Consider the following 25,643-nt stretch of genomic DNA (forward strand, 5'->3'; position numbering starts at 1 on the left):
AAAAAAAAAAAAAAAACATAGTAGATGCTCAGATGGTGTCCTGAGAATGAAGGTATGAGTAATTGAGTGTAAAAGAACAAGGGAATGTGTGAGTGAATGAATGGAAGTAAACATATGCGTACATGAATAATCAAGTGAATGAATGAATGAATGAATGAATGAATGCAGGAATGTCATTCTCTCCTATTCTCCAAGCTAAAGACTCCAGTTCCTTCTGGGGGCCCCCTGGGTTTGGCGTGGCAGAATAAAGGAAGTTCTGAGATAAATAGAAGGGGGACAGGAGGAAGGAACAAAGAAAGGGGGCGGTGATACCAGCAAGACAGGAAGTGGAGGTGACATCAACATGGCCCCAAGGCCAGGGCCCCTCAGAACTACAGCCCTCTGTGCAGAGACCAGGCAAAGAAAGCGGTGGGAAGCCAGCTCGACAGACGCAGGCGGTGGGGACTGGGTGGGGCTGGAGGGCTGCCAGCAAGCCATGGAGGCCACATTAGGGATGCATGAGCGGAGCACTGAACCTGCCCCCCCAATCCTAAACTCCGTCCTGACCAGCGGGCTCACAGGCGCCCTTCCCCCCCACTCTCACCACCTCCGCCTGCTGGGGCGGGAACCCTGGCCCAGGTGCTGGAGCCCTGGACCCAACCTCACACCCGACCCTTGTGGAGGAGGTTACTCACAGCAAGGGCTGGGGCTCCCCCACCCACCCCGGGTCTAAGTGAGTCAGCTCTGGTGGCAGAGGCTGGAAGCTGAGGCTGCAGGCCCTCCCCAGTGCCAGCCTCCCCTATCCTAGTGAGAGGCCCGCCCAGCTCAGCTCAAATCCCAGGATGCTTCAGGCCTCAGCCTGCCCGAGCAAGAGTGTACCAGGCACCAAGAGGCTCGCGGGAGCGGGTCGGGGGTAGAGGCGGATCTGCCTAGAAAGTGCTGGGGTGAGGAGAAGCTAGCCCAGGGGGATCCTAGGAAGTGTAGTCCTTCCCAGGCAGGGAGGCAGGGGAGGGGCGCGGGGGGGGGGGGACTTACCCAAGTGGCGAGACCCTCTTGACCCAACCGCTTGCAGGGTGGAGGCCGGGGGAGTCTGCTGGGAACTTCGGGGAGGCAGCTCCGCGGAGAGGGGCTCAGAGCCGGGCTTGCGAGGTCCCAGAGCAGAGTCTGATGGGGGAGGCGGCGAGAGGCTGCGGGAGGCGCAGGAAGCGGCAGGTAAAGGAACGGGCGGGTGGGAGCGGCCGGGCGAGTTCGCAACGACTCTGGTCCCCTTCCCTCCCGGTACGGGTGGGGCGGCCCCGGCTGCGGCGGCAGCGATCCCAGAGTGCCAGGGCACCGAGCCGGCGCCAGACACCCCGCCCCGCCAGGCGTCAGTCCCAGGGGAGCCTGGCAGAAGCGGAAACGCGGGCGCCTGAGACGCTTGCAGCGTCCACGTGGAGCAGGACAGGCGCCAGGGCGCAAAAGCCGCTGCCTGTTCTTGCTAAGTCAGCCCCTCGCAGTCCTGAAAAGTAATACCTGCTATTGGGTCACACCTTTACTGAGCACCTACTACATGCCAAACACTGAGCTGGGTGCTGGGACCCAGCTTCTGAGCCAGACACACCGTTTTGCCCTGATGAATATTGATAGAAAAAAATTAAAATGGACAGTTGAGAAAAGAACAAAGAAAATGAATGCCATCCGTGATCTCTCGGCTCAGAGAGAATCGCCGTTAGTATTTTAAGGTATGTGCTTCCAGCTGGACTAGAGCTGGGAAATGTGGACCTGCCAGCTGGGGAGACTGAGGCCCCCCCCTCCCTCTCTGAGTGCATCTGCGTATGTTATGTTATAGAGCGTAATATGATGTGATATGAAATGTATGATACAACCACAGGCATAAGTTGCTGGCTGGGAAAGTATGCGTCAGTATTCACGTTTGCGATCCGCGCTCATCGGGACCTGACAGAGGATGACGGTGGTCCCTGAAGGACACCAGATCTGGGGAGGAGGAGTTGGGCAGTAAGAGTGCATTCCACACCAGGATGGGAGGGGTGGGGGGATCAGCCAGGGCCGACCCCTCACAGAGGCTGGTACTTGAACTCCTCCTGTCCCGGCCCCTCCCTGGAGAAAAGGACAGTGTGTCATCCTGCTACTCCTGGAGCCCAAGCAGCAATCCTGTGGGGACCTCTGACCATGTCACATAGATGGGGCACTTTTTCTGTCACTTTGCTTCAGCCATGTTCTCAGAGCACCCTAAGGGTGCAAGAGTCCCAGGGCTGGAATGCTGGGCACCGCACACATGGGGCGTGGCAAGTGTGACACGGCCACATGGACAAGTGACCTGGGCCTATCACTGGCTCAGCTAGCACCATTAATGCAAGAGCCTCAGCTCAGCAGAGGCCCCCGGTGTCAACAACAGCAAGTAACATCTGAGATTGCTTTTTGAATGCAGTGAGACACATGTGGGGACACCCTGAAGTATAAAGGACAGTGGACTTTGCAGGGAAGGAGAATTCCCACACTGGCAGGATGGCTCTGGGCTGGCATAAACCGTGGTTTGATTTTTTTTTTAATTTTTTTTTAATGTTTTATTCATTTCTAGGAGAGAGAGAGAGAGAGACAGCGTGAGCAGGGGAGGGTCAGAGAGAGAGGGAGTCACAGACTGAAACAGGCTCCAGGCTCCGAGCTGGCAGTCAGCACAGAGCCCGATGCGGGGTTGAACTCATGAACCACGAGATCATGACCTAAGCGAAAGTCGGTCGCCCGACCGACTAAGCCACCCAGGCGCCCCAACCGTGGTTTGATTTTAATGTGACACTCTTTATAATCAAATGGTGAATGCTATTTGAAGATATTCAAGTTATCTAACCAAAAAAAAAAAAAAGTGACCAGGAGCACCTGCCTGGCTCAGTGGGTTGAGTATCCCACTTCAGCTCAGGTCATGATCTCATGGTTTGTGGGTTCGGGCCCTGCATCAGGCTCTGTGCTGACAGCTCAGAGCCTGGATCCTGCTTCGGTTTCTGTCTCTGTCTCTCTATGCCCAACCCCTGCTCACGTACTGTCTCTCTCTCTCTCTCTCTCTCTCTCTCAAATATAAATAAACATTTAAAAAATTTTTAATAGGGGCAGCCTGGATGGCTCAGTCAGTTAAGCATTCAACTTCGGCTCAGGTCATGATCTCACGGCTTGTGAGTTCGAGCCCCACGTTGGGCTCTGTGCTGACAGCTTGGAGCCTGGAGCCTGCTTCAGATTCTGTGTGTGTCTCTCTCTCCCTGCCCCCTCCAGTGACGCTCTGTCTCTCTCTCCCTCCCTCAAAAGTAAGTAAATTTTAAATTTGTTTAAATTTTTAATAAATAAATTAATTAAATTTAAAAAGTGACTATATTGGACATACTGTTTTGTACTCTGCTTTTTTTTCTCTCTCAACAATTATCATAAATATCTTTCCATAATTTTCATTGTTATATAGTATTTCTCTTTATGGGTCTACTTGAATTTATTTCTTTTTGTCTTATACCTTTATTGAGATATCATTGCATACATTGCACATATTTAAGGTACATAACTTGATATGTTTTGACATACATATTGTGTATACATGTATATACACACATATACCCATGAAAGCATCACAGTCGAGGTAATGAACAATCGTCACCCCCAAAACTTCCTATAGCCCTTTGTAACCCCTCCCCCTGCCCAACACTGTCCCTTCCCCCACATCCCAGGCAAACAAGAATCTGCCTCTGTCACTCTTGATTAGATTGCATTTCTAGAAGGCTATATAAATGGAATCATACAGTATGAATTCTTTTTTGTCTGGCCTCATTCACTCAGCATAATTATTTTGCAATTCATATGTATGTTGCATACACCAATAATTTGTCCCTTTTTATTGCTGAGTAGGATGCCATTTTATGGTTATAGCACAATTTGATTATTCATCCACTTATTGACAGAGTTTGGATTGTTTCTATTTGCTGGCTATTACATAAATAAAGCTGGTATGAGCATTCATCTTCAAGTCCAGGTGTGGACATATACTGTCATTTCTCTTAGGTAAATACCTCGGAGTGGAATGGCCAACTCATATGACAGATGTATGTTTAACATTTTTTAAGCTGCCAAAAGCTTTCCCCAATGATGGCATCGTTCCACATTCCCATGAGCAGCAAGTGAGAGTCCCAGCTCCATCTCATGCTCACAGCACTTGGTCAGTCAGTTGAATCTTAATCATTTCAGTGGATTCACACTGCTTTATCATAGCGGGTTTCATTTATATTTTCCCATCCATTAATGTTGTTAAGCATCCTTTTTGTATACTGACTTACTGATCTGTGTACCTCCCTTGGTAAAATATCTATTCAAATCTTTCCCCATTAAAGAAATTGGATTGATTACCTTATTATTGAATGATAAGAGTTCTTTTATTTATTTATTTATTTATTTATTTATTTATTTATTTATTTTTGAGAAACAGAGACATAGAGCGCAAGCAAACGAGGAGCAGAGAGAGAGAGAGACACACAGCATCCAAAGCAGGCTCCAGGCTCTGAGCTGTCAGCACAGAGCCTGAAGTGGGGCTTGAACTCACAAACAGTGAGATCATGACATGACCCTAAGTCTGACGCTCAACCAACTGAGCCACCCAGGCGCCCCGATAAGAGTTCTTTATAGATGAATTCAAAACAGGCTCTCCAAGATATATTTGTACAACCCTATGTTCACAGCAGCACTGTTCACAATAGGCAAAAAGTAGAAACAACCCAAATGTCCATTGACCAATGAATGAATAAGCAAAATATGGTACATGCATACAATGGAATATATTCAGCCTTAAAAAGGAAGGAAATTCTGACATATGCTAGAACATAGATGAACCTTGAGGACATTATGCTAAGTGCAAGAAGTCAATCACAAAAAGACAAATACTGTATGAGCCCACTATGTGAGGTAACTATAGAATAATTAAATTCATAGAAACAAAGTAGAATGGCAGTTGCCAGGGTCACCTGGGTGGTTCAGTTGGTTAAGTGTCCAACTTTGGTTCAGGTCATGATCTCACAGTTCATGTGTTCGAGCCCCACGTCGAGGCTGACACCACAGAGCCCGGAGTCTGCTTTGGATTCTGTGTCTACCTCTCTCTTTGCCCCTCCCCCACTCATGCTGTCTCTCTCTCTCTCTCTCTCTCTCTCAAAAAAAAAAAAATCTTTGCCAACTCCAAAGTGGCTAAGATTTTCTTTTATGCTTTCTTCTAGAAGTTTTATGGTTTTAGCTTTTACATTTAAAAAAAGTTTTTTTGTAGTTTATTTATTTTGAGACACAGAGTAAGCAAGCTGTGGAGGAGCAGGGAGAGAGGGAGAGAAAGTCTCAAGCAGTCTCTGCACTATGAGCATGGAGTCTGACTCAGGGCTCGAATCCAAGAACCAACAATGAGATCAAGAATTGGACAATTAACAGACTGAGCCACACTGGTGCCCCATGCTTTTACATTTAGACTATAATCTATTCCAAGTTAATTTTCATATTTGGTCTGAGTTAAAGATAGAGGTTCTTTTTTTTTTTTTAATATGTCTCTATCCAGTTGTTCCAGCACCATTTGTTAAAAAAATTATAATTCTACCCATTGAATTGCCTTGGCACCTTTGTCAAGTCAATTGGTTATATGTGTGGGGACCTATCTGTGGACTCTCTACTTTGTTCTGTTGATCTACATGTCTGTCTTTAGGTCAATACTAGATTTTCCTGATGACTCTCACATAGAAGTCTGGTAACCAAATCACCTAAGTCCTACTAGTTGTTCTTTTTCAAACTAGGTTGGCTGTTCTGAGTCCTTCGCATTTGCATTTAAATTTTAGAGTCTGTTTTCCATTTCTGAAAATAAAATAAAATAAAGCTTGCTTGGATTTTGATAGGGATGGTGACATATCCCTCAATTTGGAAAGAATTGACATTAATAATATTGAGTCTTTTGATCCATGAACATGGTATATCTCTCCATCTATTTAGGCTTTCATTAATTTCTCTGCAATATTTTGTAGTTTTCAGCTATAAGTCTTGCACATCTTCTGTGAAAGTTATTACTAAGTATTTCACATATTTATACTATTAAAAATGGACTCTAAAATTTCAGGGGCTGCTGGCCGGCTCAGTTGGTGGAGCATGTGACTCTTAATCTCAGAGAGTCATGGGTTTGAGCCTCATATTGAAGGTAGAGATTAGTTAAAAATAAATAAAAAGTTGGGGTGCCTGGGTGGCAGTTGGTTGAGCATCCAACTCTTGATTTCAGATCAGGTCATGATCTCATGTTCATGATTTTGAGCACCAAGTCAGGCCCTGCACTGGCAGTGCGGAGACTACTTGGGATCCTCTCTCTTCCTCTCTCTCTGCCCCTTCCCTGTTCACACTCTTGATCTCTTTCTCTTTCAGAAATAAACAAATTAACCTAAAAATAAATAAATAAAATTTTCAATTTCAATCAGAATATTGCCCGTACGTAGAAATCAATTGGTTTTTAAATAGTAAGTATATCCTGAAACTTAGTAAACTCACTTTCAAGACCATTTTGTAGACTCTTTAAAATTTTCTGGGGCGCCTGGCTGGCTCAGTTGGTAGAACGTGTGACTCTTGATCTCAGGGCTGTGAATTCAAGCTCCCACATTGGTGTGACGATGGCTTAAAAATAAAATCTTAAATTTTTTTTTCCTAAAAAATGATTATGTTGTCTGTAAATAAAGATAGTTTTACCTTTTTATTTTCAACTTCAATGCCTTTATTTTTTTGTCTTGCCTAATTGCTCTGACTAGAAACTCCCTGCACAACTTTAAATACAAATGGGTAAGATCTTGACATCCTTCCTTGCTCTTAATTTAGGGACAAGGCATCCAATTTTCACCATAAAGTGTTAACTTTAGGACATTAGGGTTTTTGTAAAAAGTCTTTTACCAGATTAAAGTTCTCTTCCCTCTATTTCTAGCTTGCTGCAAGTTTTTCTCAGGAATGGATGTTGTATTTTGTCAAATGCTTTTTCTGCACCTATAATTGAGAGGGTCAAATGATTTATCCTTTTAATGTTTAATGTACATTGGTTACTTTTCAAATGTTAAACAAACTTGTCATCCCTAGGAAAATATGCATTGCATAACGATGTACTTTACTTTTTATATAATGTGGGTTTTGATTTGTTAAAATTTTGTTAAGCGAGGCACCTAGCCAGCTCAATCAGTAGAGTGTGTGACTAGATTTTGGGGTTGTGAGGTAAAGCTCCACATTGGGTGTGGACGTTACTTTAAAAAGTAAATCTTTTGGGGCGCCTGGGTGGCTTAGTCGGTTAAGCGTCCGACTTTCGCTTAGGTCATGATCTCGCGGTTCGTGGGTTCGAGCCCCGCATCGGGCTCTGTGCTGACTGCCAGCTCAGAGCCTGGAGCCTGTTTCAGAGTCTGTCACTCCCTCTCTCTCTCTGACCCTCCCCTGCTCACGCTGTCTCTCTCTCTCTCCTAGAAATAAATAAAACATTAAAAAAAAATTTTTTAAGAAGTAAATCTTTTTTTTTCTTAAATGTTTATTTATGTTTGGGGGGGAGGGGCAGAGAGAAGGGGACAGAGGATTCGAAGCAGGCTCTGCACTGAGAGCAGAAAGCCTGATGTGGGGCTCAAACTCACAAACTGTGAGATCATGACCTGAGATAAAGTTGTACACTCAACCAACTGAGCTGCCCAGGTGCCCCCAAGAAATTAAATCTTTAAAAAATACATACATACATATATAAATTTTCATTAAAATTTTTGCATCTCCGGGTGCCTGGGTGGCTCAGTCAGTTGAGCATTTGACTTCAACTCAGGTGATGATCACAGTTTGTGGTTTCAAGCCCACATTGGGCTCTGTGCTGACAGCTCAGAGCCTGGAGCCTGCTTCAGATTCAGTGTCTCCCTCTCTTTCTCTCTCTGCTCTTTCCTTGCTTGTGCTGTCTCTGTGTCTCAAAAATAAATAAATGTTAAAAAATGTTTTAAAAAATTTTTGCAACTCTATTCATTATATTGTTCTGCAGAGGTCCTTCCCTGTAATACTTTTATCTGGTTTTGATATCGGTAATGCTGGGCTTGAAGAATGAGTTGGAAAATGTTCTCTTTTCTTCAATTTCTGGAAGAGTTTGTAAATTGATATTACTTCTTCCTTAAATGTTTGGTAGAATTTGACAGCAAAGTCATCAGTATGTTACCTTTGTAGGAGGCTTTTTTTTTTTAATGTTTATTTATTTTTGAGAGAGACACAGAGTGTGAGTGAGGGAAGGGCACAGAGAGAGGGAGACACAGAATCCAAAGCAGGTTCCAGGCTCTGAGCTGTCAGTATAGACCCTGATGCAGGGCTTGAACCCATGAACAGTGATGTTGACCCGAGCCAAAGTCAGAGGTTTAACTGATTGAGCCACCCAGGTGCCCTGAGAGGCTTTTAAACTACACATAAGATTTCTTTAATAGATATAGAGTTATTTAACTTATTTCTTCTCAACTGAACTTGGTACTTTTATCTTTCTCCATTTCATCAAAAAATTTAATTTATTGGCATGAAGTTATTCATAATATTCCCTTATTTAGCTAATATCTGTCAAATCTGTAATGATCTCCCCTCTATCATTTCTGAGGTTGGTAATTTATGTCTTCTTTTTCCTGAGCAGGCTATCTAGAGGTTGATCAATTTCCTTAATCTTCTCAAAGAACTATATTTTTGTTTCATTTGTTTTTCCTACTGTTTTTCTGTTTTCAGTTTACTTTTCTTTAATTTTTATTTATTTTGAGAGAGAGAGATAGAGAATGAGCAGGGGAGGGGCTGAGAGAAAAGGAGCCAGAGAACCCCAAGCAGGCTCCTTGCTGTCAGCAGAGTCCAATGTGGGGCTCAAACTCATCATGAGATCATGACCTGAGCTGAAATCAAAAGTCAGATGCTTAACCAACTGAGCCAACCATGTGCTCCTCTGTTTTCTTTTCTTTTCTCTCTTTTTTTTAATTTTCAATTGATGGTTGTGCCAACATCCCCCCTCTTTTTTATTTTTTTTACAAAGTTTATTTGTTAATTTTGAGAGACAGAGAGAGCAGGGGTGAGGGGAAGAGGTAGAAGGAGAGAGAGAATCCCAAGCAGGCTGTGCCCTGTCAGCGCAGAGCCTGATACAGGACTCCATCTCATGACCATGAGATCATGACCTGAGCTGAAATCAAGAGTCCAACACTTGGGGCACCTGGGTGGCTCAGTCGGTTAAGTGTCCGACTTCGGCTCAGGTCATGATCTCACGGTTCGTGGTTTCAAGCCCCGCATCGGGCTCTGTGCTGACAGCCAGCTCAGAGCCTGAAGCCTGTTTCAGATTCTGTGCCTCCCTCTCTCTCCGACCCTTGCCTGCTCATGCTGTCTCTCTCTCTCTCTCTCTCTCTCTCCCCCCTTCAGAAATAAATAAAACATTAAAAAAAAAAAGAGTCCAACACTTAACCAACTAAGCCACCCAAGTGCCCCTCCCCTATTTTCTATATATTAATTTCTCCCCTGTCATTATTATATCCTATCTTCTGCCTTCTTTGATTCAGTTTGCTTTCACTTTTTGGTTTCATGACAGTGAAAGTTCAGGAAATTTATTTCCTTTTTTCTTTTTCTTTTTAAAATTTTTTAATGTTTATTTATTTTTGAAAGACAGAGAGAGACACAGTGAGAGTGGAGGAGGAGCAGAGTGAGAGGGAGACACAGAGTCCGAAGCAGGCTCCAGACTCTGAGCTGTCAACACAGAACCCGATGCAGGGCTCAAACTCACGGACTGCAAGATCATGACCTGAGCTGAAGTCAGCACTCAACCAACCCAGGCACCCCTCCATTTTTCTAATATAAGTGTTTAATGCTACAACTTTCCCTCAAGTACTGCTTTAGCTGCATCCCCCAAACTTCCATATTGTGTTTTCATATATTGTGTTTCAGGTCAAAATCATTTCCAATCTCTCTTGTGGTTTCTTTTTGACCTATATGTTATTTAAAAGTGCATATTTTTCTCCTAAAATATGTGGAAATTTCCCAGATATCTTTCTGTTGTCAATTTCTAATTTAATTCTATGGGATCAGAACACTTCTAAATATATTGATACTTATTTTGTTGCATTAACTATGGTCTTCTGTAGTATTTCATTTGCACTTGGAAAGAATGTATATTCTGCTGCTGTTGGGTAAAGTATTCTATAAACATCAGATTAAGTTGGTTGAGTTGTTCACATTGTCTATATTCTTATTGACTTTTTGTCTAGGTGTTTTATCAAATATGTTGAATATGTGGAAATAGTTTATAATAATTATATATTTGCCCATTTCTTTTTGTGGTTCTATTAGGTTTTGCTTCATGTATTTTGATACTCTGTTTCTAATGCATAACCACTTAGAATTGTTATGACCGATGAGTAAATTGATCCTTTATCATTATGTAATGACTCTCTTTATTCCTGATAATATTCTTTGCTCTTAGATTTACTTTCTTTTTTTAATTTTTTATAATTTTATTTTAGAGAGAGAGAGTGAGCAGGCAGAATGACAGGGGTGAGAGACAGACAGAGAGACAGAGAGAGAGAGAGAGAGAGAGAGAATCATAAACAGGCTCCATGCTCAGCACAGAGCCCAATGCAGGGCTCAATCCCACAACCCTGGGATTATGACCTGAGTCAAAATTGAGAGTCAGATGCTCAACCAACTGAGCCACCCAAGCACCCTGTGATCTACTTTCTTTTGAATACTGTTAGCATACTCTATCTTTTTATATCCTTTACTTGTAACATATTTGTGCTTTTATATCTAAAGTATATTTTTTATAATCTTAATAATAGTATATATTTGGATCTTGTTTTTTTTAAATACAATCTTACAATTTCTTCCCTTTAATTGGAGTATTTAGGCTACTTATATATATTGTGATTATTGGTATGGTTAGGTTAAGTCTACTATCTTGCTGGAGTTTTTTGTTGCATCTACTCTTTGTTCCCTTTTTCCTCTTTTTCTGCCTTTTTTTTTTTTCTAGGAGAGAGAGAGAGAGAGACAGCATGAGCAGGGGAGGGTCAGAGAGAGAGGGAGTCACAGACTGAAACAGGCTCCAGGCTCTGAGCTAGCAGTCAGCACAGAGCCCGACGCGGGGCTCGAACCCACGAACCGTGAGATCATGACCTAAGCGAAAGTCGGACGCTTAACCAACTAAGCCACCCAGGCGCCCCTTTTTCTGCCTTCTTTTGAATTATTTGAGCATTTATTATTTTTTATGCTCTTTTAAAAATATTTTTTTATTTTTTTATTTTTGAGAGAGAGACAGAGTGTTTGCAGGGGAAGACCAAAAAGAGAGAGAGACACAGAATCCGAAGCAGGCTCCAGGTTCTGAGCTGTCAGCACACAGCCTGATGTGGGGCTCGAATTCATGAACTGTGAGATCATGACCTGAGCCAAAGTCAGATGTTCAACTGACTGAGCCACCCAGGTACCCCTTGATGTTTATTTTTGAGAGAGAAAGCACAAGTAGGGGAGAAGCAGAGAAAGAGGGAGATAGAGAATCTAAAGCAGGCTCCACACTGTCAGTGCAAAGCCTGACATGGGGCCCGAATCGGCAAACCGTGAGATCATGACCTGAGCTGAAGTCAGACACAACCGATTGAGCCACCTCGGTGCCCTTGAGCATTTATCATTATTTCATTCATACATTAGCACGGCGAGCAACAACTTAAACATACAAAGAAATGATGGAGAACCACATAAATATATCCCAGTAAACCCACACTAAATGGAATTCCAACACAACTTTCCTTTTGTCACCTCACAGAAGCCCACAACCATTCCAACATCACCCGACACAAGTGGAAGTACTACCATGAGGAATTCAAGGTGGAAAGGGGCAGCAGTCTCTACTGATGGAGTTAAAATAGCGTATGGTTTCAAATTTTGCACACATGATCATGTAAGCACACTGCATTAGAAGGATTGGTTGAAATGTCTGCCCTTCTGCAGTAGACTGTGCACAACCTATAACCAGAATAGGACTTAATATGTCTTGGCCCTTGCACCTGACATCATATCCAGAGTAGGCTCTCAAAAAATGTTTGTTAAATGGCTTGTGTAAGCAAGTGAAATGAACCCTAGACTGAAAATCAAAGAACATGTGCTTGAATCCAACTCTGCCACTAAGCTCCATGACCTTGAGCATGTTCCTTAATTTCCTTGATCTTCAGTTTCATTTGTTTGTAAAAGCCCTTTTTGAAACATAATTGTATTTTAATGATTTTTTTAACCTAAGAAACCTATCCATCCATATGGTTCGAAAATTAAACAGTACTCAAAGATTTATAATGAAAGGCAATTGTACTCTACCCCTCTTCTCCTAACCGCCAGTCTAGCTCCCAAGAGGCACCTGCTTTTTCATTCTTTTAGCTATTTCTCCTAGTTACCTACAATTTATAAATAATGTGCTTATACAGCAATTTCTCACTTTATCAATTTTAAACATTATCTAGTGGTGTCTTTCCATGACAGGTGATGAATTAACATATACCACCACCATAATTCTTCTCTCCCTGCACCCCCAACAGAATCCTATCTGTGGTGACCTTTGTAAAGTCAAGTAACACACATACACTTTTTCTGTTGTTCCATAGACAGTACGGCTTGATACCCCACCATGTAAAATGAGGATATTAGGGCCTTTACTTTCCCATTCAGCTCTCTTCTCCTTCTTCTACCTCTCAGCTTCCCTGTATGAATTTTTTAATTGTCAAGGTTGTTAACATTAAATTCTGTCCTGTGACCATAATTAATCTTCAAAGCTTTGACTACAGGTTGATTCTAATATACAGTGTTTACATTCTTATCAGCTAGGAGAATATCAGTTTTTCAGAGCCAGTTGGGTACTATTACATTTCCTTTCTTACAGAGCTGTTTGTTTTTCCTAGAGTTTGTAATTATTTTTGTTTTATAGTTACTTCTTATAATATTTTCCTTAATTTATTCTCACTCAGATCTGGACAGGTTCACCTCTCCATGCTCTTTATATACTTGTGGGTGGTTATCTCTATCACTGCTCCAACATATCAGATGCTTTATTGGATCCACTTTTTTTTTTCTTCATAAAGCCCTCTTTTCTCCTATTCCAATTTGGTTTAGTTGTTCTTTGGGTCACTGGTATTAGTGCTATTCTCCACCTAGATGCATAGTAGAATTGCATATACCTGACCCCTTTGAAGTTAGGCCATGTGAGCTGCTTTGGCCAAGTTACATGTTTTCTTTTAATTGGAAGCCCTAAGAGTCAGTGCATGGTTTACCTCTTTCCTTTATCTCCCCCATAGTGATATGCAGCATTCAATACAGTCCTGGAATGAGAATACGGAGTGGGGTCCCTAGCTGGCCTATGGTGGACACACTGGTGTGAGTGGGAAATGAAGCTTTGTTGGGCTAAACCACTGAGACTATGGGAATATTTGTTACCTCTTCATAATCTAGCCTTTCCCAACTAGACATGGAGATTGGTACCAGAAGTGGGATGCTATTGTAACACAACCCAAAACATGTGGCATTGGCTTAGCATTGGAACAGGGAGGAGCAAATAAATTATCATTGGAGGCAGTGATGAAACATTTAGTGAAACTATGTCCTGCAGTAAGTAGGAGGGCAGCTCATGGGTCTAATAAACTTGTAGCTCCATGAAAGAGGTTGGAAATAGAACATTAGTCGTGTGCATTGGTTGCTGTCAGCTCTATTTGGCAAGGTGCTCCAAGAAAGATATGCTTTAAGAAAAGAATTAGCTGGTTTGCAAGTAAGAATGAAATGGAACAGAAAGAGTCAAGCCACACAGGGACTTTCAAGATTGCTTCTCAATCCCAATCTACAAAAGATGAAACTGAGAAGAGTTGTGGGTGGAAAGGCTGAGTCAAAACAGAAGTACTGCCGTCACCCCCCTGCTAAGACCCCTAAGTGCATTATGGTGTCAGCATCACAGCAAAGGTCCAGTTAAAGGCATGGCACCCAGTAAATCTTTCAATTGGACAAAACAGCTCGGAAAAGGGAACAAGAGATGTGGCTCTACCCCTGTCTGTGGTCTAGTTAGGAAAACAGCAGCCACATCGGGGGTCTCAAGATTTAACTCAGGGAATTGGTGTTATATAGGGCTGGAAGTCTGACATAACAAAAAGGGGATGCTGATATAACCCAGATATTAGTAACTACAAGCAGCAGCCACCGCTTCTGGTGCTGAAGGAATCGGCTAGTAGTAATTGCCAAAGCAGCTACTATCTTTAGGGCTGGGGAATAAAAAGGAAGAGGTACGGTTACCAGAACTAAGGTTTGAGGGACCCCACTTGGCTGCTACTCAGACTGCCAGCGGAGGGACCACGGGCTGGCGTGTGGAGACCTGAGAGGGACACAGGCAGCTGGGGATGGGACCCCTGGAGGACCAGTCTTCGCACCACTAAGAGGCGCAGCTGGCTGCTACTGACACTTTTGAGGGGCCGTGACGCGTCTGGAGCGGAGAGAGCCAAAAGAAGCTGAAAGCCGCAGCTACCGCTGTTCTTTGCTCCTGGAAGGATGCTAGTCGGTGCCGAAATTAGAAAGAAAGTCCCGTTTCCCCTTCTGCCACCTTTTCATCTCCTGCCAATTCTCCCCCTGGAAGAACCGAACAGGAAGCCATCAGGCAAGGACACCTGGAAAGTGACGGTTTGCTGAGTTCCAGTCCACACAAACCAAAATATACAAGGGGAAACTCGGAGCTGAGAGACAACAGAAAAACAACCAGCACACCCTACAAAGCACGCTGGCCCCAGAAACCCACATTTAAACCAAGGACGTATGGGAGTAAGAAAACAAAGAAGCGTAGCAAACCTAAGAATATCGAGAAAAGAACTCTGGGTGTGGCTTAAGGGCATATGGAACTGACCAGAAACAAACAGACAAGAAGCCAGCTAAATTTGCAAGAGAGTTCTAGTCTCAGAAGAACTACCAGCTTGGGCTAAGAGACAATAACAATTAAGTAATAAAATGGCCCTTGGGTCTCTAGCCATCTGTGGGCAGAAAGTTGACTGAGAAAATGACCCAAACCCCGATCCAGGTCTATTCCCCAACATTATCTTCAGAGGGGGCCAAGGAGGATCACAGGAAAGGAACCTCCTCGTATGCAGCCCAGCAGAGGCCTCAGAGAACAATGCATAAAGGAGCTGTCCCCAGAGAGGAGAACCTGGGCCCCCCAGAGATTATTTTCCACCTCTGTGGAAAGGGGGCCCTAAAAATGTCTGCCTAATGGAAGTTCAGAATGGCCAGAAGCCACTGACCACTGTTGTGTGTGTCTTATTCTTTCCCTTTTTTTTTTTTTAATGTTTTATTTTATTTTTGAGAGAGAGAGCGTGAGCAGGGGAGGGTCAGAGAGAGAGAGGGGGTCACAGAATCCAAAACAGGCTCCAGGTTCTGAGCTGGCTGTCAGCACAGAGCCCGACGCGGGGCTTGAACCCACGAACTGTGAGATCATGACCTGAGCCGAGCTTAACCAACTAAGCCACCCAGGCGCCCCACATTCTTTCCCTTTCTGAATAAGAGCGTTTATTATAATTACTGTGCACGAGTTCCACAGTTTATATTGGGGGTAGGGGATTAGCAGGCATCATATGTTCATTTTTCTCGTTCATTTCCATGGGTTAAGATAAGCTGCATCTGGACCTTACTTAGAGACCTCTGTGCATCATCCAGAAACCCTGAGCTTTAACTCGAGGCTGCAGTTGAAAGGGATTTACGGGGTATCTGCCTCAGGGAGGCGAGGTGCTGCTCCACACTCTTGCCAACGTCTGGTGCCGTCAGTGTTTTGGATTTTGGCCATTCTAAAAGGTGTGTAATGGTATCTCATGGTTTTAAGTTCATTTCCCTTATAACATATGCTGTAGAGTGTCTTTGCATATGCTCATTTGCTCAGAGAGGTTAGGTACTTTGCCTGAAGTCACACAGCTAAGAAATTAACAGCTGGCATTCAGATCCAGGATGCCTGACTCAGAGCTATGGAGGAAATCTCTATCATCCAAGAGAGACTCCTGCTCCAGGGCAAGGCACTTGGCCTCTCTGGGTTCCTGTTTGTTCCTCCATAAGATGGGTAGACAAGGATTACTGCTCCACCTTCTTGTCAGGCCTGTTGGGAGGGTCAGCTGAGGCTATGGATGGGAAAGAGGCTCTAAGCTGCAAAGTGAGGCAGCAGGGGTAGCAGAGCAGACTGGGGAGCTGGGGCATCTCTCCCACCTCTCCCACCACCACTGCTAGCTTCCTGGGGCAGCCTCTTCCCAGGAGATGGGGGACATCCAGGCTGAGCTTGGGAGAGGCTGTCCTGCCTGAGCTCCGTGTCCAGGTGGGACCACAGAATCAGACATGGCCCCATGGAGAAAGGTGGGTTCCTCTAGAACAAGCAATGGATGACCAGAGGTGATAGTGCTGTGACAGAGCTGGCCGTGGGGGCGGAATAACCCTAGAGGGGTGTCTAGTCCAGCTTGAGCAGCCAGGGAAAGCTTCCTGGTGGAGGGCTCTCCTGGCTTATGCCACCCTGGCCAGGGCCCCGCCCCTAGGCCACCATCTCTGGCTTCCCTCAAAGCCTCCTCCAGTCCCCTTCGGAGCAGCCACATCAGCTTATGAAGGGGTGCACTCATGGAGCCCCTCACTGCCTTGCCTGGCTGTGTCGCAGAGTCCTCCCCTTGGCCTCTGCGTTAGGCCCCGCCCCTCACTTCCTGGCCCCGCCCCCGCACTCCTTTAGCCCCAACGTCGCAGATGACTGCAAGCCTCCCTACTTCAGGACCTGTTGCACGCTCTCCTTCCTCCCAGGAGGGCTCCTTCTCAGCTCTTGCGTCCCGGCTGAAAGGACACCTTCTCAGAGACCCATTTTCTGAGAACTCCATCTAAAGAAGGTCTCCCCTAGACTTTCTTTCCTCTCAGTCCCTAGTTGATTTCTTTCATACCTCTTATTATAATTTCCAATTATTTTATTTGTCTATTTGTTTTTCTCTCTCCTCTCCCTCTTATCACCTCCCACTATAAATGCATCCTAAAGGCAGGGATCAGGGATCTCCAGGCCTATTCTCAACAGCCTCCACAGTGCCTAGCCACAGCAGGCACTCAATAAACATTTGTTGGGTGAATGAATGAATTCATAAAAGAATAAGCGAATGTACTGGATCTTAAAGGATCTAGAGCTGTGCTGTCCGATATAATAGTCACTAGCCACATGTGGCTATTGAAACTTAAAAAAATTAAAAGTAAATAAATTTGGGGCACCAGGGTGGCCCAGTCAGTTAAGCATCCAACTTCCAGCTCAGTTCATGATCTCACTGTTCTGTGGGTTCGAGCCCCTCAACAAGCTCTGTGCTGACAGTTTAGAGCCTGGAGCCTGCTTTGGATTCTGTGTTTCCCTCTCTCTCTCTGCCTCTCCTCCACTTGTGCAAGCTCGCTCTCTCTCAAAAATAAACTTAAAAAAAAACAAACATTGGGACGCCTGGTGGTTCAGTCGGTTAAGCATCTGACTTCAGCTCAGGTCATGATCTCACCGTTCGCGGGTTCGAGCCCCACATCGGGCTCTGTGCTGACAACCAGCTCAGAGCCCGGAGCCTGTTTCGGATTCTGTATCTCCCTCTCTCTGACCCTCCCCTGATCACGCTGTCTCTCTCTCTCTCTCTCAGATATAAATAAAACACTAAAAAAAAAAAAAAAAAAAAAAAAAACATTAAAAAAACCCAACATTAAAAAATGTAAACAAAACTAAATAAATTTAAAATCCATTTCCTGAGTTGTACTAGTCATGTTTCAAGGGTTCAGTATCTACGTGTGTCTAGTGGCTCCCCTACGGGGCAGGAAATGAGGACATCTCCCTCATTTCAGAAAGTTCTATCGGAGCGGGCTGTTCTAGATGACCTTAAAGGCAGAGAAGGTGGACAACGGCATTTGGAACAGGGGGCAAGTATGTACTAACTCAAGAGTTGTGAGAGAGCATGGTGATGCTGTGCTCTGGAGTAGAGAAGGGGGGGCACATCACCCCCTCTTTACACAGCCCTGTTTGTTGTTAGAAAGTTTGGCTTTAAGGGAAGGAAGAATGTCAGAGATGGGAGAGTCCTACGACCAGCTGTGCCCACCCATCTCCCTTAGAAGCAGAGACCACCGCCCTGAGGGGGAAAGAGACTTACCCAAGGTCACAGAGAAGGTTGCATGAATGGGGCCAGAACCCAGACCTCCTGATTCCTAGTGTCTGAAACCTAGGTGGTTTCCCCCTATCAGGTTCATAGGCATCTCCTCTGTCCTTCCCAGGCCCTCTGTCCCCACAACCAGGCTGTGAGGCATGTGATGCCCCCCAGGCAGGTCCTCAGCACTCACACTGGCCATTCTATTTACTCCCTAAACCACCCTCCCCGCCCCCCAGCATCTGACCCCTAGAAATTATAGACATCCCAAGGAGAATAGCTGCTTATAACCATTTGCTAATTACACGTATGGATGTCAATTAATTCATTTAGCTAATTAGCCACTCGATGAGCACCACGCACCAAAGAACTGTAAAAGACAGGCATATGGTGGGGGGGCGAGGCCAGGTGCTCATCCAGCATGCAGAGATGAGGAAGGGAGGGCTCCGTGGCTGCAGCTCCTCCCTGCCCCCAGATGAGGGGAGGGAAGCAGCTTAATGGCTGGGGGAATGGATCTACTGCTGCCGCCATAAAGCATAACTATGCTTCGCACTAACAGTGCTCGGAAGTCCCACACGTGTGCACTCGTGTGCACAGACCAGCACACACACATTTACACACATTTCTGTTTACACACACACAAAGGCACATGCTCACAAACATAGCATGCTTTGTGCACCCTAAGCACGATGCACGTGCACATTTACAGACAGAGACGTACTCACATGTGGGCATGTGGAGTCAGATGGCAGGCATCCACAGACATTTTCTTAATCAATTGGTGGAGGCTGGAAAAAGGGAATTAAGGCTCTTTTATTGCACCCAACTTGATGCCAAGCACCGTGCTCAGTTTTTCCACGTACGCTATTTAATCTTCACATAGCCCCACAAAGAATGCGTTATCGTCACTTTACTAATGAGGAAACTGAGGCTCGGAGAAGCCAAAACACTTGCCCCAGGGCCACACGGTGGGCAAATGGCAGAGGTGGGCTAATCCCCACATCTCTGGGGCCATCTGCTTCACGGGGCAGAAGGGAAAGTGGGGTTCTCATCTGCTTGCGGTTGGTGGGCTTCTGAGAAAATAACCTCCTTTGCGGGGGCCCTACTGCTTACAGAACACAAATGGGCTTTGTGCCACAGAGAGGAGAAGAAAGTGAACACTGGTGAGAAAGAAGATGGATGGGAGGAGAGGGGACACACACTTGGGACTCTATCACAAATGTCATTCCCACGGGTCTTCATCCCATGAGTCCACCCTGATGCCACCTCTGTGCCAGGCAGGCACTGGGGACACAGAGTGAATCAGGTGTCCGCTAACAGCCAGGTGAGGCAGGCTGCCGCCAGAAGAGCAAGCATCTAAACTGGCTGCTGGATGAAGAGCCCAAGCTTTCCCCAAGTCCTGTGCTCAGAGCGGCGGGGCTCAGAGGTCTAAAATCAAGCCCTGGGGCTCCCTGCTGGGGCTTCTCACTTGCTCTCTCAGGCCTCTGCCCCACGACCCTGCCCTGGCCCTCCCCACCCTTCCTCCTCCCCTTACTGACTGCAGGATTTGGCCAACCACACAACACAAGTCTAACGGTCTCTCCAACTTTAGGGAAAAACAAGAAAACCCTCCAGCATCCTTCTTCCAGACCTCCCCTTCCCGCATACCATTCACCAAAGTGATAACCGGGGACAACAGTTATGTGACTCATTTGCTATCTAGTCAAGAAATACTCCAGCACGTCCCTGTGGGCTGGGACTGGGTGGTCCCAACCACTCTTTTCAACAACCACAGCAGCAACAAAACATGAGACTTGCTTCTCAACCCCCGGCTCACATCAACTGATGTCTGGGACTTCCATTCACAATCTTTTTTTTTTTTAATTTTTTTTAATGTTTTATTTATTTCTAGGAGAGAGAGAGAGAGACAGCATGAGCAGGGGAGGGTCAGAGAGAGAGGGAGTCACAGACTCTGAAACAGGCTCCAGGCTCTGAGCTGGCAGTCAGCACAGAGCCCGACGCGGGGCTCGAACCCAGGAACTGCGAGATCATGACCCAAGCGAAAGTCGGACGCTTAACCGACTAAGCCATCCAGGCGCCCCATCCATTAACAATCCTGTCGCGGGGCACCTGGCCGGCTTAGCGGTGGGGCACATGAGTATTGATCTCAGGGTCGTGAGTTTGAGCCCCACAAAAAAAAACTTTCTGTCTCAAGTGGCAGAGAGTCCAACATGAGCAAATTTCAGCAGCGGCAGTGTATGGGCTCATATTACTGACAAGTCAAGGGCTACTGGGCAGCTTCAGGCACAGCTTGACTCGGGGGCTCAAGCAAAGCCATTAAGACCTGCTTTTCTCTATCTCTTTTTCTCACTCTCTCCTGTGTGCTAGCTTCCTTCTAAGGTTCCACTTGGTGATGAGCTTCCCTTCCTCTCAGCTTCCAGTCCCTCATTTAAATTTTTAAAAATTTGTTTAATGTTTATTTATCTTTGACAGAGAAAGAGACAGAGCATGAGCAGGAGAGGAGCAGAGAGAGGGAGACACAGAATCTGAAGCAGGTTCTGGGCTCTGAGCTGTTGGCACAGATGTGAGATCATGACCTGAGCTGAAGTCGGGTGCTTAACCGACTGAGCCACCCAGGCGCCCCTAAGATATGCTTTTCTGAGAGCTCCTACAGACTTTGCTCTGACTGCATGGGCTCAGGGCACAGGCCCACCTCTGAGCCAATCAAGCACGTGGCTAGGGGGTACCATGTTGGGGCTGACTGGATCCATGGGTGTCCCACCCAAGACACACCCAAACCACTGAGACTGAGAGCAGGAGCAGATGGGATCCCCAAATGTTGTCAGAAGATGGGGGATGGAGGGAGGGCTTCAAGGCAAACTACGAATACCCACTGCCGTGTTCTAAGCATTCGAGGTAGGCAGGGTAGGGAATACCCATTTTGCAGCTAAGGAAGCTAAGGATGAGAAAGGAGATAAGCCTGAAGAAGAGTACACAGACAGGGAGGGGTTGAGTCAGGATTGGAACTGATTCCTCTTCGCTTTCCACCCGAGCCCCTTGCCCAGCAAGCATCCAGTGCCACTCTCCAGGCCTCCCATGTGGAGCTAAACGTCTTCTTCCAGGTCTGCTGTAAGTCCGTCAGGAGCGTCAGGAGCTTGGGCACAGGAAAGACCTCCAAGGCTGGGGACACCGTGACAGCCCCCCCCCACCCCACCCCCGGCGCTACCTATAGAGGCACCAGAGCCCCAGCCACATCCCTCCGCGCTCACTGCAGGACAAGCTGAAAGCCTGCGCCCAGCTCTCCCCAGGCATTTTTTCTGCCCAGCGGCAGGGGCGGGGACAGGCCAGGGGGGCCCAGGAGCAGCCAAGGATAAATGCCAGCCTCTTGGTTCCATGGGCGGCATGACAAGGTGGGGCCTGTTCTGTCTGCTTGCCCACAGTAGCGACTGGCCCAATCAATAACACCCCCTCTCCTGGCTGCCCTCCCTGCCCGTCGCTGCCCCCCTCCTTTCTCTGCTTCCTGGGATCACCCCTCAAGCAGGCTTGCATTCAAATCTTCGTCTCCAGATCTGCTTGTGGAAAAATACAACTTAAGGTAACCACCCCTCCCCCATTCTTCTAGAACATAAGGGTACAGGAGGCCTGAGGGAGTTCAAGTACAGGGATGATTTTCAAATATTTTTCTAGTAGAATGACTTTTTTCAAATGCTTTTCCTCTGTCTGGCGTCTAAACCCCACCCCCCTCCTGAAACCCAGACCTCTGCCCTCCCTTCCCCCCTCGTCCCATGGAGGCCCAGGTGCCCCACATCCCCTTCCGAGTCTTGTGAACTCCTCGAAGTCCATGGCATTTTTCTTCCCTGCCAGGCTGTGTGCCGAGGGGAGGCGGGAAGTGTGGATCCCTTGGTGAGACAGGCAGGTCCTGGAAATGGTAGCACTCGGCTCCCTCACCACACGCCTAAAAAATCAGACACATTCCACACCTCAGAAACAAGTTTCCTGTCGAAAACCCTCGCCGAGTCTACATATTCTTTGTGATCCTGTAGCTCTGGCCTAATTATGCTGTAAGAGTTCCTGCCCCCTCCACCATGGAAAACCTGTCTTTCAGGCATCAACCCAACGTCGGAGAGCGCCATGTTGGAGAGCTCCGGACACATCAGGTCCTGGGTGTCTCCCCGGGCGTCAGGAGGGAATGTGAGAGATCTACCTTGCTATCTCCTTTTGCCTGCCTCCCCGCCATCTTCTTCACAAGGACCACCTTCCTATCCCTCTCTGGAGTATCTCTGGAGATGGGCGTATCTGTTATCAAATGCTGTGTAACAAATTAGACCAAAGCTTAGTGACACAACACGTGATTTTCATTATGCTCACCAATCCTGCAGGTCGAGATTTCAGGAAGCTGCGCCATTCTCATTTCAGGCCTCCCACGTGGTTGCAGTCAGATGTTGGCCGGGGCCACAGTGATCTGGGCCGGGGCCCAGAGATCTGCTTCCAAGGTGGCCCACTCATGTGGCTGGCAGGCAGTGCTAGCCATTGGCCAAAAGCCCTGACTCGTCCCCATGTGGGCTTCTCCCCAGTGCTGCCCTGGCATTCTCACGGCATGGCAGCTGGCTTCCCCCAGAGCGAGAGCCCAGGATCCAAAGCTGCAACACCTTTTGTGATCCGGTCTTGGGAGCCACCTTATCGCTTTTGTCTAATTCTATTGTCTACGCGGGGCCAGCCCTGACTCAGACACACCTGTAGGCGTCACGGGGGCCATCTTGAAGGCTGGCTACCACAGGAAGTGTAATGGGAGCCCTCTCCACCTCAGGTGGTCCATACTGCCTGATCCTCAGTCCTGGCCTGATCCTAACACACTCCTCTCTTCCTTCACCACCACCGCCGCCACCTCCCAAATCCCCCTAAGGTGAGACTGTGGCGAAGTAGTGTGTACCAAGAATTCAGGGCCCAGGGCAGGAAATGTCTGCAAAGCCCTCGTCATCAGTCATCCCCCTCGGTGTCGCACTCTCAAGCCACGCTCCTCTTACAAACTTACAGGACTCCTGGGGGCAGGGAGGGGAGCCCCGTCATCACCGCTGCACTATGGGAACAGAAGCCCTAGGAGGGTCAGAGGGAAAAATCAGCTTTATTGCTGGAAGGGTGAGATGGGGGAATGGGGGTGAGGGGCCACCCGACGGTTGACAGACACCCCAACCACAACACCAAAGAAGAGAGAACTGCTCCAGAGGCTGCCTGTACACCATCAGAGGAGACCCAAATAAGCAACGCCGGCCTTGGGGCGTCTGGGTGGCTCAGTCGGTTAAGTGTCAGACTTCAGCTCAGGTCTTGATCTCATGGTTCCTGAGTTCGAGCCCTGCATTGCACTCTGTGCTGACAGCTGGGAACCTGGAGTCTGCTTCGGATTCTGTCCCCCCGCTCTCGCTGCCCCTCCCCCCTTGTGGTGTCTCCCTTTCTCAGACATAAAAATTAAAAAAAAAAAAAAAAGAAAGAAAGAAAGAAATAGGCAGCCTGATGTTCCCAGAATCTGTGATTCACAGTCTGTGAGCAGATCGGAGGATGGTTTTATTCCACTTCATGGTGGAATAATTTGATATGAGGCATTAAATAACCAACAGCCCCCAGGTCCAAATTCACCACCTCTTAAAGCGGTGATTCTGCCCCAAGCTAACCTGACCCAAGGATGTCAGGCTCTCTGCAATTTTACCGGTCAGACTATGGCCACGGCAGTAGGAGCCACATTTGCACCGCACACCCTTTCCCTGGTCAGGTGACCGGGCCTCAGCTAGACCTACCGGATCTAAGCTCAGCCCATTAGACGCTCTCTCTTCCCATGGGAACCGGGCTTCCCAGATGAGCAACTGAGGTGTATTATTAAGGGTTCAGGAGCCATGGAGAGGTTACCGTCCACTGGGGTCCAGAGAGGACACATGAAGAGGGGCACGAAGAGGGGAAAGGAGGGGGCACAGAGAGACAAAAGATTCCAGACCCAGTTCCAGTGGGTTCCAGGAGAGGCTGTCTCCTTCCAACATTGTCCTTTCTCTCTTACTCTGGTTTTTGTTAAATGTGTAAAAGATGGAGGCTCTTTTGTTCATCCAAACATATATAGTTGGGAACAAACATAATACGTAGTTTAAAGAAATTCTCTGAAAAACCATTGGGGGTTCAATAGGGACTTGGGGGGTGCAAGTTCCAAGAGCTTGTCCACATTTCCACAGGTGTGGGGAGGCTGCACTCTGAAGGACAGATGAGAACATCACGCTGCTTCTAGAAGCATTCTGGAGCAGGGCTTCCAGAGAACCACCACCTGGGTTTCAACCCCGGCTCTTACACTTTACTGTGTAAGACGGGACCAGTTGCCTCTGGCTTTGGTTTCCTCATCTATAAAATGGGCATGCTGATGATAATGGCAGCTACCTCAAGGTGCTATTGTGAGGACTCAGGAAGTTAATACACAGAAAGTGCCTGTTAACAGCAATCACCAAATGTTTGCAATAGTGAGGAAAGTGGTGACTGTTGACATAAAGTCCCTGGAGCCCTGAGGTAAAGTTAGTGTGCAAGGAGCTGGGGCACAGGTGAATTTGAGAAGAATGGGACTTAAGGTGGATTATTCGCCACTGCGAATACCCCAGGGGGTTTTCTGGGCACGAGGCAGCCTGAGTCCCTGCTCTCACAGAGCCCCGTTCTAGAGGAGAACAGGCAGCCAACAAGGTCCTTTCAGATGCTGACTCCAAGACAACAGAACTCGGGAAGACGATGGGGGCTGGCCGGAAGTCTTCTCTGGAGAGGGCAGTCAGGGAAGGCCTCTCTGAGGAGGTGATAGGGATGACTAGATTCCCAAAGACACCAGCCCTGAGGAGGGAAGCCATCAAGGAGGGGACCGCAGTGAACGGGGGTGGGGGGGAGACGCCACCAAGGCGGGGAGCAGTGTGTGGGGAGGGCAGGGCCGGGGGAGCCCCCCGGATAGGCAGCCGAGCAGGGGCGTGGAGGAGCAGAATGGCTGACACAGGTTCTGTTCGGTTCTTCGCTGTAAAGCATGGACAGACGTGGCGGTGTCCATCTCTGCCTTCACTGAGTCCATCCCCCCCGTTCATGTGTGTGGGCGTCTCGGTTCTCTCCCGGGAATTCAGGGAGGTTCTGAATTCAGGAGAAACGAGAACCAAGACAACAGGCCCCTCCGACCCTCTCTTCCTCAAAACTTAGCCCTTCCTAAAAAGAGTCCACAAAATTCCCTATTTATTCAGAGCCCAAGGCTGGTTAACCTGCTGTAAAGAGGAAGCTGAGGGAACTCACCTTCATCCCGAGAACTTGCTGAAGACCAGAAGGCTCCCTCAGCAACCTCCAGTGAGGAGAGGCAGGAGAGCACTGGTTTGGGAGTCCAGAACACTGGGTTTCAGTCCCTGCTCTGACACTCATGTACGAGGTGCCTGGGCAAGTCACTCAACTAGCCTGCTCTGTAAAACACAGTAACGGTGCCTGGAGAAGCTCAGTGGGCCTTGCACACCACGGCAGGGACTATCGATCTCAAGAGACCCA

General features: G+C 47.0%; 1 protein-coding gene across 1 annotated transcript in view; it reads right to left on the reverse strand.

Moving 5' to 3' along the window:
* The window catches only part of ACOT11 (acyl-CoA thioesterase 11), a 76,843-nt gene extending 51,437 nt beyond the window's left edge, over positions 1 to 25,406 (reverse strand). Inside the window, exons 1-3 of the mRNA XM_039238112.1 lie at positions 25,401 to 25,406; positions 1,890 to 1,953; positions 1,015 to 1,166 (exon numbers count right to left, since the gene is read on the reverse strand). Coding sequence (XP_039094043.1) covers positions 1,015 to 1,166; positions 1,890 to 1,953; positions 25,401 to 25,406 — 222 coding nt within the window. The remainder of the gene's footprint in view (positions 1 to 1,014; positions 1,167 to 1,889; positions 1,954 to 25,400) is intronic.
* Between the last annotated feature and the right edge of the window lie 237 nt (positions 25,407 to 25,643).

This window comes from Hyaena hyaena, unplaced genomic scaffold (genome assembly GCF_003009895.1).
Source record: "Hyaena hyaena isolate Hyena2069 unplaced genomic scaffold, ASM300989v1 scaffold_5, whole genome shotgun sequence".
NCBI lineage: Eukaryota > Metazoa > Chordata > Mammalia > Carnivora > Hyaenidae > Hyaena > Hyaena hyaena.